Genomic DNA, 14,458 nt, shown 5'->3' on the forward strand with positions numbered 1-14,458 from the left:
GTCAGTTACATTTACATTAATAACTATACCGCCGCCAACACTGTCGCCACTACCATCTACACCGCTACAACCATCAGCGCCACATCGCACATACATGCTCATATAAATACATGATTTTGATTTGATCAAAATATATTACGTTTTCACTTCACGTACTGTATTTATTGTTTTTGTTTACACAACTAAATTAAATTATTTCTGGTCTAAACACAAAAAATAATAATAATAATAATAAATAAATAAATAAAGAAAAAATGATCTGTAGTGCAGACTTTACCTAATCTTAGGTACTGCCACATTAAAAAAAGTTACAGATTAAATCTTTGAATTTGATAAACATACATAACCTCCCCTAAATTTTACATAAACTCCTCTGAATTTTACATAATCCCCTCTATTTTACCTAAGATAGGTACTGCATACTTTACCTAACTTTTCCTCATAAATAAATAGATAAGGACTGCATTTTATGTTTTTGATATTCTCAGCATCGTATTTTCTTTAACAAAAGCAAAACAAGTTATGCTAATTATGGAAAATATTACAATATTAATTTATGTAATATCAAAATATATATATATATATATATATATATATATATATATATTCTATCCTAATAAATCATACGGTACTTTATTATTGTAATGATTGGTTTGACTTATTGCAAACATTTGGTATATATATACGAGGTTAGGGTTTATATGGCTGTTAGACATTCAAGCTTGGTTGTAGAACCCTTTTTTATAGGGTAGAGATTCAGATAGAAGGTCCGTTTTATATTTTTTTTTTTAGCTTGTTTTATATTTTAATATTTTTTCATTTTTTCATTCTTTTTTTAATTAACTCAATCCATAAAAAAGTTATTAAAAAATTTAGAAAATTTTTTTTCTAACCCGAGTTAGTAAGTAATACATGTAAGGGTACGGTACGGGCTTCGCCCTTAAGGATATTAATAAAGGGTAGCTGATGGGGGTGATAGGTCATTGAGGGTGATAGGTCATAGGGGGTGATCGGTGATGGGGTGATCTACCTTACGGGCTTCACCCTTAGCTATCATGGTTCCACCATAGTCTGAGAGGTTTCGCCTATAGCTTACGGGCTACGTCCTTTGAAAATAAAATATTTTTTAAAAATTTTAAAATTTTTATATGAAATTGGTTAATTAAAGAGAGAATGAAAAAAGTGGAAAACGGAAAAAAAGTTCAAAAAAAGAAGCTAAACAAAATAAAAACTCAACCTTCTCTCCATTCTCTCTTTAAGGTACCTTCTCATTTGATCTTTATTATATATATATATATAGTAAAGTTATCATGAGAACTAAAAAATTGTCGAGAACCATGATAATTAATTATAACCATTAGATTAAATAGATCACGGTTTAATAAATATCAATAACATTTTGGCAAATAAATTCACTTATTAAAAGTTAAAACAACATGGACGTCTGAAAGGGTAGGATGGGAATATAAAATGTTAGAATATATAACGTTACAGAAGATTATTGAAAAACAAATATATCCTCATTTATTACTACCAATTAGATGTTTCATCTTAACGCACCTACAAAATAACTTTCAGCACCCGTCTTTGAAGAATTAGTGTAATCCATTAATCAAAATAAAACAACTATACGAAGCAAAAAATCCGATGAATGCGTGTGATCAGCTAACAATGTGGGATCTGTTAATTCAATTTGTATACATGTGTTGTGTTAAGTCATTTATGAATTATGCACAATTGATAAAAAATAAAAATATATAACAAAATAACAAAACTAAAAACATGTGTGATTCGATGAACACATATGTCTGATTTGTCTACATGTGTCGATATGGTGATATTTGGATACGATCACATATGTGTTTCGTGTTGTATATATGTGTTATAACTTTTTATTGTGTGTTTCTTTAAACCCGAATATATATGGTCAAACATGTTAGCACTTTTTTACAAATGTGTTTTTAATTTGTTACGTGTTGGTTTAGCGTAAATATATTTATGGGCCACATTTTAACTTAATTCTAGCTTTGCTTAATAAAATTGTGCACTTGTGTTAATTATAAGAAATTATTTAGTATGACTATGATCAAAATAATAGCAATGAAAATAAAAAGGAACGAAGCGGCGGAACAAAATAAAGCGTGAATAATGAGTGAATGAAAACATGAGCAAGTCACGGAAGATTTCTATTTTAAATTGATAACTAATTAACTTGTATTAGTAAATTTACAATATTATCCTTACAAATATTAGTTTTCGCACAATTTGTTGGTTCTTATTTTATCTTTTAACTATATATATACTAGGTCTTTTACCCGTACGTTGTTTAGTTATATCTATAAACAAAAAAAGGCATGAACAAAAAGTAACCAATAAGCATAATACATTCAATTTAGTTGTGAAAATTATGATTTTTAAAAATATATTTTGATATAATATAAATGTTAGAATAGATTGTAAGCTATATGTGTTATATCTTGATATAAGATTTGATTTTTTATTTTTATTTTCTTAAAACTTTATGTATATATAGTTTTTATTTTACTTTTTTTTAATTTTTATTTTTTTGAACGACTAAACCTACTCCTATTCTAAATCTAATACACCAATTGCTCCTTATGTAGCTCGAACCTTCGTTCGCACCACCAGAGGCATAATGCCCCACCAACCCACTAAAGTGGAACTGGCTATATGGTTTTATTTAATTTAGTATATTTAGATAGTATAATTAAAAGAATTTAGGCATTGAGTGGTTGAAGAAATATGAGATTAAAAGATAACTTTAAAACCTCTAAATCCTATATATATTGTATTCGATGAACACTAATGTGTGTTTTTTGGGTAGGTAATATTTAATTCATTATATGATTAATATTGAATTAATGTTAGTATAATTAGAGCAAGGTAGGAAACAAATATTTGTTAAAGAAAAATACCGTCCAACGTTAAATAATATCTCTTGAGTTTTTAGTTTTACTTCATTTTTTTCATAATTAAATTAATGGCAAAAAATTTATAAAAATGCCACATAGGATTAAAGCTTATGTGGCAATGTTATAAGATAGTTTTAATTTGAGGATGCTTTAGAATCATTCGGTTAACTACTGTTTTAATAATTATATATATATATATATATATATATATATATATATATATTAAAACAGTAGTTAACCGAGTGATTTTATAGTCTCTTCAACTAAAAGAATTATTCGCACATTGCCACATAGGATTTTATCCTATGTGTCATCTCCATACATATTTTTGACATATATATATACACACACACACATATATATATATATTTAACAAATTTTAAATGTTGGTAAAATATTCAAATCTATTCACTATAATTAATAATTATATTGGCATATATTGAGTTTATATTTCGTGAACTTTAGTAAAGTAAATCACGGTAAAGGGCCTTTTAATAATAACTAAGATAAGATATATAAACATCGAATATTTTTTTAGATGAACACGGAAGATGGATCTATGATATTAAGATTAAATATTTTATATTTTTGCTCACATATCTATGCTTACACAAATATATAAGTTTTTATATTGTTTTCTTAATTATTCAAATTGTATGTAATCAGGTTTTTATACTTTATATTTTTTCATGCAAAATAGTTTACTATATTGGTATGAATTGGTTGTATATATAAAATATAAACATCAAAAACCATGCTTCTTGGATGTTTTTTGGAGCATTGACAGATAGTTGGAGTTTCAATGTGTTTATATAAAGTTGTGTTCTTGAAATTGGTGGGTTTATTTATATCCTCTTCCGTTTTTTCCCTTATACGCAATTCTTTTTTAAGGGATGAAGATGTCGATTTTAACATAAATAATGTATATTAACAAAAAATAGACATAAAAGATGGAGATACTTGATGAATATATTTTTTTTGAAGCATCACTTTAAAAAAAATGGATACACTCATTTTTGCGAGTAATTGATGTGAAGTTTTTTCTTTATAATTTTTTTATTTAGTTGATTGTTCTATTCCTTTACATTGTAAATTGTAAAAGTAAGGCTCAATTTTTTTTAATTAATTTTTTATCTCTATTCGCGTAGCTACAAAAATAAACAACACATTCAAATTATATATTAAAAATTTTAAAAAATCAATTCAACAGCCACGCATCGCGTGGGTAAAAAACCTTGTATAATATATATATATATATATATATATATATATAGGGGAAATGTTAGGTAAGCATGCAATACCTATCTTAGGTAAAGCAGAGGGGATTATGTAAAAATCAGGGGGAGGTTATGTAAATTTCAGGAGGAGGTTATGTAAATTTCAGGGAGCTATGTATGTTTATCAAATTCAAAGGTTTAATTTATAACTTTTTTAAAGTGACAGTATCTAAGCTTAGGTAAAATCTGCAGTACGGATCATTTTCTCATATATATATATGTGTGGCTTTCGAAAAGAAGTAATTCTAAAATCTTACAAACAAATAAAAACAATACAGTATCGATCATTTTGTTTAGTTTTGTAACTTTGTGTGCTAAGTTATGGGAAGATTTCAATTTCACTTCGTTGTCTTGCTTATTGCAACCATTGTCATCCTAGAATTTTCAAATGTAAGTATACGCAATAATATATGTATGTAACTATCTATGTGTGTGTATTTACTCGTAGATGTTTCTAAGGTTATTCATTATGCATAATTCTCTTGGAGACGATTTAAACTTATGTTTCTAACATATATTAACCCGTATATTATTCAGGCCAAACAAGGTTATGTACCAATTAAAGGTAAATATATTTGCCCTTCAACTTGTATGTTAATTTCTAACACAATTTTTTTTTTTGACAATTAGATGTTTTTAACACATGTTTATTGCAATGTTGCACATGATATTCGTGATGCTAGTAACAGAAATTGTTCCGTTTTTTTCTAGTTTAAGAATAACAAATGTTGTGATAAGTGATTATTTATCATATAACCAATTACAAACTTTTTTTGTGTGAGTTTGTAGGATGCCCATATGCATGTTCAGTTCGTTGTTCAGCAACCCACCATCGTGGGCAATGTATGGATGTGTGCCAAGATTGTTGTGGAAAATGTTCATGTGTTTCTTCCGGCGCTATTGGTAACAAAAATGAATGTCCTTGTTACCGAGATATGAAAACAAAATATGGAAAACCAAAATGTCCTTAAAAACACAATGGACATTAGTAAGTTTTACTATCGTAATTGATTATTTGTAATATTCAAGAAGAAAATGAAACAATAAAAGTTGTTTCAATTGGTCGATGGGTAATTGTTTTTGTTTTCATTACAAATATCATGGAGGACTCATGATGGTAATTACGACGCGCCCAAACTATTGTATGACACTTGTGGTCCTATCCGTATAAATCGATTGATGCATGTTTCGTGGTTATGAAAAGGATCTATAGATGAAAAAATAGATAAAAATTGATTATAATTCATCTTTAAAAAATGGTGAGAACAAAAGTATATACTAGAAGAATTTTAGGCCATTAAGTCTAATACCTAACAAAAACTTTGAGTTAAGATTAGTTCATATGGAATGACCTAATTTTAGGTTTTCCTTATTTCCATTCTTGCTTACGTGGCAATGTTTTACTACACATGAATTATTATAATACTGTTATAACTTTTTCTTTCATTTAATTTTAATTGATGCCGATTGATGCATCCAGTCTTTTAATTATACCCTTAACGGTCGGTGGATGTTATATGTTGCACGAATAAAGTTATAGTAATGTTTAATGTACTTGTATACTCAATAAATGAATTGATTTGGGAGAATTTAGGACATTGAGGTTAAATCATGATGTTATTAAAAAATTCACAATACTAAAGATAAAAGTTTTATTTAAAATGATTTTTTTTTATTTTTATAGTTGAAGGTAGGTATATAAAAAATTGTCATTATTTAACTATCAAATAGAAAATGAAAAATAAAATATGTAAAATTTTGTTTAATACGGAGTAATATATAATCCAACGGCTTAAAATAGGCAGAAAGTGAACCCCACTATAAAGCACATACAGTCGCGTAGCACAGAGAATAAATTCCAAACCATTCAGCGGCTTCTGGGATCTTCCATTCCACATGTTATAAACCCCCCTCCTTCAAACCCCACATACATATAGTTTTTTTTTTATCTTCAACTTTCTATTAATCCAACAATTACTCATTTATACGTGACATACTCTCCTATCAGGTAAGCTCTTGATTTAATTTGTTTGATTTTTTTTTTTTTTTTATAAAATCTAGCCAGTTTCTTTATTTTAATCTAGCCAATTTAATTAATTTATTTAGAAAAAAATTTAACTTAATAAAAGTAAAATTTTTGACAGGGTCTGATAACATTGTTATAGATCGTTGGTGAATCGAGAATAATAAGAATATGTCTCATATCCTTCACACTGATGATATGTTTCTGATTTTTTTTCCTTTTAATTCTAGAAAAAAAATTTCTTATGTTTATGAAAAATAAAAGATGGCTCTAGAAAATTGGGGATTTTTGATAAAAACAAATATGATGTGGTGTAAAAATATAAATAAATATGTGTGGTTTAAAGTATAAATGGATTCTTTAACTATAGAAGAAGAATACGCGGAAATCAGAGAGATCGTGATAGAGAAAGGGCTCAAGCTAGAGCTGGCGGCAAGGCTAAGCAGCCAAAAGCCGATGGATTAACTCCTGAACAAAGACGGGAAAGGTTTTTATTATATATTTATTATCTCTTTATTTTCTTTATATATATGTATATAATGACTGTATGTATCTATGGGTTTAGGGATGCGAAGGCACTACAAGAGAAATTGTCAAGGAAAGCAGCAAAAGAGTTTGCGGGAGCTAAAGGTGGGAAAGATGGAGTGAAGACTAAGCAATAATAGGTGTGCCAGCGTGTAGTTGTAGATAGCTCTACACACATTGGCCGGCTGGCTGGTTTCTTTATTGGGTTGTGACAGATTTGTGGTACCGGTCTATGGTGATATCTTTGTTGTGTTCAATGGTAATTGTTAATGATTATATTCTAATTCTATGATATATTGTATGCAAGTCATTCATCACTTCAATTTCTAACCATTCTGTAAGACAGCTGACTCTGTAAAGTCAAAGTGATATCACTTCCAATACATGTATTGCTGGTCTGATCTAAACGACAATGATCGGATATATCTTGACTATAGTTCTTAAGCTAATGTTTTAAGCAAAAGCATCTTTCTATACCACCTCTGACTCTTAAGCTTTCATTAAGCCATCTACTTTGCAATTCTACTGTGCCCATTAGGCGTATGTCCAACTCTTTAGTCATGTTACAAAAGGTCGTGACTTTTGTCTATGATCTATCTGCCTGATGGATGATCCTTTATCCGGTGGCAGGGCCTTACGGAAGCGGGGCCATATGATATCTTCTTTTATTTCGTTCCCCTAAACGGTACTTGCATTGATTTGTGACAAAAAGCAACCAAATTAACTCAATCTATTTTCCATATGATTGAAGACTTCATTTGTGTGAGTCACTTGTTCGTGAAATATCCAAGTGTTTTGGTGACTTTCGTTCTTTCTTAATACGATCTGGGTCATCAAGGATTATTTGATCCTCAAAACTTGTACCAGATGATGCATACACTAATTGACAAAGATGTTTCACAAGACTTCACTTAACAACAAACCCAATCGCTGTTTAAGAAGATTAGAGAGCATCCTGTTTATTAAGAATTGAGATTGTGTATCAAGTTGTTCGGAATTTGCATTTGCTTACTTCAAAGCTCATGTAAAGTTATTGAGTTAGGGAATTGATCTTCAAACAGTTCATCCTATTATGATTTTCTGCTTCGATATTGCTCTCCAGTAAACGAGTGAAAGTAATTACGCTAATGTCATATTTCCGATAATGTATCCTGATTCCTGAATATAATGAACCTAGCTTGTCCGGAATGGTTCGGGTTTACAACTTGAAGAGTTAAACAATTGAATGCGCCAAACCGTAAGTATTTACTTATATTATTTACAAGTTAGTCGAAGATCTATATTTTCCAATAACAGTGGCTCAAGGACCTGGAACCCCACGAACGCTACTTTCTACTTCCCAACAAAAATATACACCACAAATTGTTGGAAACTATGAGTCTAGCCATGAAGGGTAACTCGAGTCGTCTTATGGTAGATTTAGCTTGAGCTGAAATTTAAATATGTGTTATGTTTATGTTTGAATTTAGATGGTTAGTAGCCGAAGTTTGTAGCATATTTTGTAAAATGACGTAACATGACGATATTATTAGTTTTAAAAGATAGAATCAGAATAGTTAGGATTGTTTATGTATTTTTTATAATTAGCAAACTACTTTCAAGAAATACTTAAAAATTTTGGTAGCTTGTGATTTCGAAGTCCATCATAAGTCATAACTACCAAATTCTTAGCTAGGTTTTCTTTGTTGTCCCAGCCATGGACATTGGACAAAAAATACAAGACCCGTGGAGTTGTGGGCAACAAATAAAAATAATATATATTTTTTTTTCCCGGAAAGTAGTTTCAAATATGTTATGTTTATATTTGGAAACATAAACTATTAAAGAAGTATATTTGTAAAACAAGACATAACTTCTTGAATAATAATTTGAGTTAAGAAAGAAAGAATGAAAAATTTATACTCTAAGATTTAGCAAATCCATTTTAGATATCATGATGTCAGTATATGACTCAAGACATCAAATCGTACATGCCATCCAACATTGGGAACGCTGGGCGGCCAAGCTTACTTGCGTTAGGGCCTCACGGTTCAGGGATATCAACCAGCACCTCACGACTGCCATAGTGCCATGCCAGGTATGAGGTATCCAACTGATATATGTTGCACCTCATTTACCGAACTTTAAAGGACCAAAGATACAATTTAGTAAAAACCTAAGGGGGTAAAATACAACAAATCCTTCACCCCTAAAACCACAAAATCGACATCAGTTAAACCCATTTACAAACCAAATATCTGAAGTACAACAAATCAGACCAGACCTCATCCCCCCAAATGGTCTCACTTCCTGGGCCGCCGGTGAACCCATACCCACCGGACATAAACCGTTCATCGGAAAATAAAAAACCCACCGGACCCACAAATGTAAATTATCAGGAATCAATGTCAATTGATGATGAAGTGTTAAGAAGAGAAAGAAAAGAGAGAGTGAATAAAAAAATAGCATCACAGAAAGCAATATCAGTGATATTAAGAAGAGAAGCAACGAAAGCTGTAATTGAAAAGAAAAAAGGGTCTACTAGATTGTTTCCAGGAACTGTACTTGAAGCACTTCATGAACGTATTACTGCTTTGCGTTGGGAATCTGCTCTTAAGGTACTCCTGTTTTTTCGGTAATTTGTTGCGAATTTTTCGGTTTTTGGTTTGGTATATATAGTAGGATTTTGTATATTACTTGTAATTGTTGTACATTAGCTTATCTGGATTCAGAGTTGGGGGCATTTGGAAAGTATCCCAACGGGCCAATAGGTGAGCTCCATTTAAAATATCACGCGTCTGATTCGGGTGCAGAAAAGTCTAGTAACTGGAAATTAGATTTTAGAAGCTCAGGATGTTGAGGTGATATTCTCTGCTTTGCCTCACTTAGCCCCTAGGTTTGATCTTTGCCTCACCTGTTCTTCTGCCCCCAAAACGTGTTATGAATATAAGCCTAAGCATCTTTCATGTCCACAAATGTTGTAAGATTTGGCAAATGGTTACGAATTAAGAATTACCCCCCACCAACAGAGCGCTTAACCTGCTGATACTCACTGGTTTACCGTGTCCAGAAAGGTGTTGCATTGTGTAGGGGTAATTGTTAGCTAGTCAAGTAAGTGGTAATTCTTAGGGTGTTGTGACTAACTTCATGGACTAACAACTTAACTAGTAACAATTAACTGGCTAATTGTGCTGGTTTTGTGGTTTTTGGACATTACTTACATAGTTTTCATTAGAATAAACACCAGGTACTCAGCTAGTAAGCTTCCTGTATATATTTTCTATTAAAATGTAAATGCATATTACATATACGTCTATGTGAAAAGAATTCACACAAGCTGTGCAACCTGTCTTAGTTCATAACAAGCCCCCCATGGTTCAGCATATAATGATTAAATTATTTGTAGGTCTTATTAGATGTTTTTTGCCATTCAGGAACTCTCTTTTAATGAAAAGTTCTAAGTGGACACTATATGATGTGTTCTTCTAATCGTAGTTGCTGTTTTCAGGTTTTTGAACTACTCCGTGAGCAGCTTTGGTACCGGCCTAACTCTGCTATATACGTAAAGCTAATAGTGATGCTTGGAAAATGTAAGCAACCTGAGAAAGCACATTCATTGTTTCAGGCCATGATCGATGAAGGTTGTATTGCGAATCAAGAGTCTTACACTGCTCTCTTATCTGCCTACAGTCGAAGTGGCCTGTTTCGAAAAGCATATGCAATACTAGATGAGATGAAAAACACTCCTGATTGCCACCCTGATGTATACACATATTCAATCCTCATTAAATCGTGCCTTCATTTCCATGAATTTGATAAAGTGCAATCTTTGCTTTCTGAAATGGTCTCACAAGGTGTGAAGCCCAATACAGTTACTTATAATACCCTTATTGATGCATATGGGAAAGCAAAAAGGTACCTGTTCTACAAATAAATATTTCTTTAAGGGCGTTGATGTATAGAAATATGGGTGGCAATTGCGTCAGATATACTCATAAATGAGCTGATTCGGGCCGTGCTGTATATCTAATGGGTCAAATTGGTCAATTGAAAAAGAGTTGGCTATTGGTCAAAGAGGTCGAAATTTGTCTAGTAGGGAAAATTGCAATATAGTGCAATGTACTATGTACTTTTTACGGTAAACTGCTAGAAAAAGCAAGGCATATATTGGTAGAAACTGATTAGTCATTACATTTTCTCGCACCTCGCTCATCATCTTAATCAAATAGTTAGGTTACTATTGTAATTGTTATAGTAATAGTATGTATCTTGTTATCATAGATGACTCTAATGATGGTTCTGGTCAACCCATCCTTCCCTCTACCAACAGTTGTTTTTTGATCCGTTTTCCAGAGCTCCATGGTACTAACTTGTGACTGTTCTTACTTTATATGTGCCAACAGATTTGTGGACATGGAATCAACACTTGTGGAAATGCTCCGCCAAAGGGAATGTAAGCCTGATGTATGGACCATGAACTCTGCTCTTCGAGCATTTGGTGGCAGCGGGCAAATAGAAACAATGGAAAAGTGCTATGAGAAGTTTCTCAGTGCAGGAATTCAACCTAATATCAAAACCTTTAATATACTCTTGGATTCTTATGGGAAAACTGGAAACTATAAGAAAATGAGTGCTGTCATGGAATACATGCAAAAATACCATTTTACATGGACTCTTGTGACTTATAATATCGTCATAGATGCATTTGGGCGGGCTGGAGATCTGACCCAGATGGAATTCTTATTTAGGTTAATGCAATCTGAGAGCATAAAACCAAACTGTGTGACACTTTGTTCACTTGTAAGGGGCTATGCCCAAGTTGGAAAAGCTGAAAAGATCGGGGGTCTTTTGAGATACATTGATAGTTCAGATGTAACAGTTGATACTGTGTTTTTTAACTGCTTAGTGGATGCTTATGGTATGATGGGCTGTTTGGCAGAAATGAAAAGGGTCCTACCAATGATGGAAAGTAAAGGATGTCAACCTGATACAATCACGTATCGAACTATGATTAAAGCTTATAACATGAATGGAATGAGTAACCATGTGAAGGAGCTTCGGCTTGCACTCTCTTCCATTGGAAAAGAAGATTTCAGACGATAAGTTTGAAGGTAAATATACCAACCTGAGAAGTAGAGGTGGCAGTTGTTTATTGTCAAATGAGTCAATTTGTGTTATGTTTTTTCTCTTGCCGGTAAATTATTTTTCTAAGAAATGCAAATTTGTTACACGCAACGACACATATATACAAGAGAAAATTACATTTTTGGTCCCTCAAGTTAGTAGGATTTTCAGTTATTGCCCTTAAGTAAATTAATTACAGAAAAAACCCTGAAGTTGGTCAATTTTTTCACTTTTCACTCCATGACTAACAGTCGTCTTTTAGGTCCGTTAAGTGAGGGGTAGAGTTGTCATTTCACCGTGATATCTTCTTATTCTTCTTCCAAACTCAAACACAAACCCAGATCTTGAAAATCACGGCGGTCGGAAAACGAAATGTCAACTGAAAAACACACACCGAGCACATACCCACTCGGAAAGACACACAAACGCACACTCGAAACACACAAATTTGAGATCGGAAACAAGGGTTCTTGGATTTGAAATTGCTTGGATTGGGATCGGTTTTGGCTAGATTTGGTTGGATTCGAATTGCAATTGCTTTGTTTTGTCTTTCTTTTCAATTCAAACAATTTTTTTCGGCGGTCTAGTTTTTCCGGCGAAGTCTAGATCACATTATTTTGGCCCGGGTTCGTGTACGATTGAATTATGAGTCGATTGCAACATGTTTCGTGTTCTGATTCGAAGAAACAAGAGATAAATCTATATTTTAATTTTTCCGGCGTGATTTTTAAAATTTTTGGCTGCCGTGATTTCATTTGAAATTTCGTTTTTTTGCAAAACATGACGAATCTGGGTTTGTGTTTGAGTTTGGAAGAAAAAAAACGAAAGAATCATGGTGAAATGACGAATCTATCCCTCACTTAACGAACCTAATAGACGGTCGTTAGTCACGGAGTGAAAAATGAAAAAATTGACCAACTTTAGGGGTTTTTCTGTAATTAATTCACTTAAGGGAAATAACTGAAAATCCTGCCAACTTGAGAGACCAAAAATATAATTTTCTCTATATACAAATTGTCCACGATGAGACTAGAACCCACAACCTATTGGTTTGTGGGTCATTTCACATACCACTAGGCCATAGTGCTTTGATTCTAGCTGGTTAAAGAGACTACGTGTAAATGGATCGAACCATAGTGTATCCTAACCGGACCCTACACATACCAAAACGCAATGATTTTTCTCTCGGTAGTTCCAAGTAAATTGCAAAAAAAATAAAGGGCTTAAAGTTGAAAGTTTTTCTAAGCCTTGTGCCAACTTAACTTAAAAATCTTCGTGGAAATGGAGAGAACGAGTCTCCCCTTTTCAGTTTTTCTGTATGCCTTAGTTATATATAAATGATGGTATGTTGATGGCAATAAAATAAAAGGCAATAGTGTCACATGAATTGGGTTAGCTGTTGATTGTTGGATTGATTTTTCTTTTAGGACATACTCATTAACCGAATGCTAATTCCTCCATCACGAATAGTTGTAAAAAAATTACTTTTGGGTTTGTCCTAATAAATTTGTCACAGTTCTGGGCAGCTTTCAGGTTGATATTCCCTATCTACACATTACCATCACCACAATGTATTGATAATTCAATATAAAACTAGTCAACAATTTACTTATATTACTATTTAACTATACATAGTGTATGTGGTAACGAAATTCTGCTTTACTTGCACAGGAAGAGTATTGTGGAGAAATCTTGTCCCCTAATTCTTTGTAGAGTAAAGAGGAAAACTTGAGAATTCAGCTGAATAATGCTTTTGGAGATCTTAGTTATAGCTTAGAGAATTTCACTGCATTGATGATGTTGTAATCTTTTGTCGTGCAAAGTTTCATCAATGATGTATTAAGAATTTTATGTATATGATCTGTTATATATATTCAATCTATGCCACAAACTAATATTACACTTTCATCGTTTTATTTAACTAAAAGAATAAGAATTTGTCAACCAGTAGTCACTAGTACCTTGAAGACATTTTTTGTACGTCCAAGACATGTATTGAGCCTGCTTTTATTAATGTCTGTTTAGGCTTGAAATGGCCAAAACAGTCCAAAATATCCCTTGATGGCCAAGACTGTATCTAGACCGGTTATGCTCAATTGTAAATTAAATCTATCCAAGGTTTTGTTAGTTTCGTTTCCGTCCAACTAATAAGCAAATACAAACTTGTATGATACGGTTTCAAATAGTTTTTTTTTTTTAAGAACGTCAACGGTTTTAAATAGCTTTTTCATGAGTTTTTCAAGTTTGTAAAAAGGCTTCAGCTGATTATATTGGTCAGTCTGACCTGGAATTGGACCTGTTTTACCTTGGGTGCTAGCCGTGGGGTTTGCACCTTTATTAAGCAAATGGCTGCATGTCGATCGCTAGGTGTAGTTCATCTTCGGTTCAGTAATGCTTAGTAAATGAGTTATTAACTTCTTTATCACTTGATTTCACTCCAGAGAAAGGTAGCGTAATGTCTTAATTGCCCCCTGCATAATGCATACTAAAATAGTAAAATGGATGGTCCGATATTCAGTATTAATATGAGCGTCTTATTTTTATGTCTTTGCATTTGGTTCTTCTTTTTCTTTCTAAAAAAATTGGTATGCGATGTT

The 14,458-nt window shown here is 32.1% G+C and overlaps 3 protein-coding genes across 3 annotated transcripts; all 3 read left to right on the top strand.

Annotated features, from left to right (window-relative positions):
• Positions 1-4,531: 4,531 nt before the first annotated feature.
• On the top strand, positions 4,532-5,181 carry LOC122590690 (peamaclein-like). Its single transcript, XM_043762871.1, has 3 exons — positions 4,532-4,600; positions 4,748-4,775; positions 5,000-5,181. The coding sequence occupies exons 1-3, from the start codon at positions 4,532-4,534 to the stop codon at positions 5,179-5,181; spliced, it is 279 nt and encodes a 92-aa protein (XP_043618806.1).
• A 285-nt stretch (positions 5,182-5,466) lies between these two features.
• On the top strand, positions 5,467-7,099 carry LOC122592064 (putative SERF-like protein). Its single transcript, XM_043764274.1, has 4 exons — positions 5,467-5,481; positions 6,148-6,218; positions 6,604-6,720; positions 6,799-7,099. The coding sequence occupies exons 1-4, from the start codon at positions 5,467-5,469 to the stop codon at positions 6,893-6,895; spliced, it is 300 nt and encodes a 99-aa protein (XP_043620209.1). The 3' UTR covers positions 6,896-7,099.
• Positions 7,100-8,995: 1,896 nt separating this feature from the next.
• Positions 8,996-13,767, top strand: LOC122592581 (pentatricopeptide repeat-containing protein At5g48730, chloroplastic). Its single transcript, XM_043764843.1, has 4 exons — positions 8,996-9,355; positions 10,246-10,652; positions 11,141-11,848; positions 13,533-13,767. Exons 1-3 carry the CDS (start codon positions 9,035-9,037, stop codon positions 11,838-11,840), a joined length of 1,428 nt encoding a protein of 475 aa, XP_043620778.1. The 5' UTR covers positions 8,996-9,034; the 3' UTR covers positions 11,841-11,848; positions 13,533-13,767.
• The last annotated feature ends 691 nt before the right edge of the window (positions 13,768-14,458 follow it).

This window comes from Erigeron canadensis, chromosome 3, assembly GCF_010389155.1.
Source record: "Erigeron canadensis isolate Cc75 chromosome 3, C_canadensis_v1, whole genome shotgun sequence".
NCBI lineage: Eukaryota > Viridiplantae > Streptophyta > Magnoliopsida > Asterales > Asteraceae > Erigeron > Erigeron canadensis.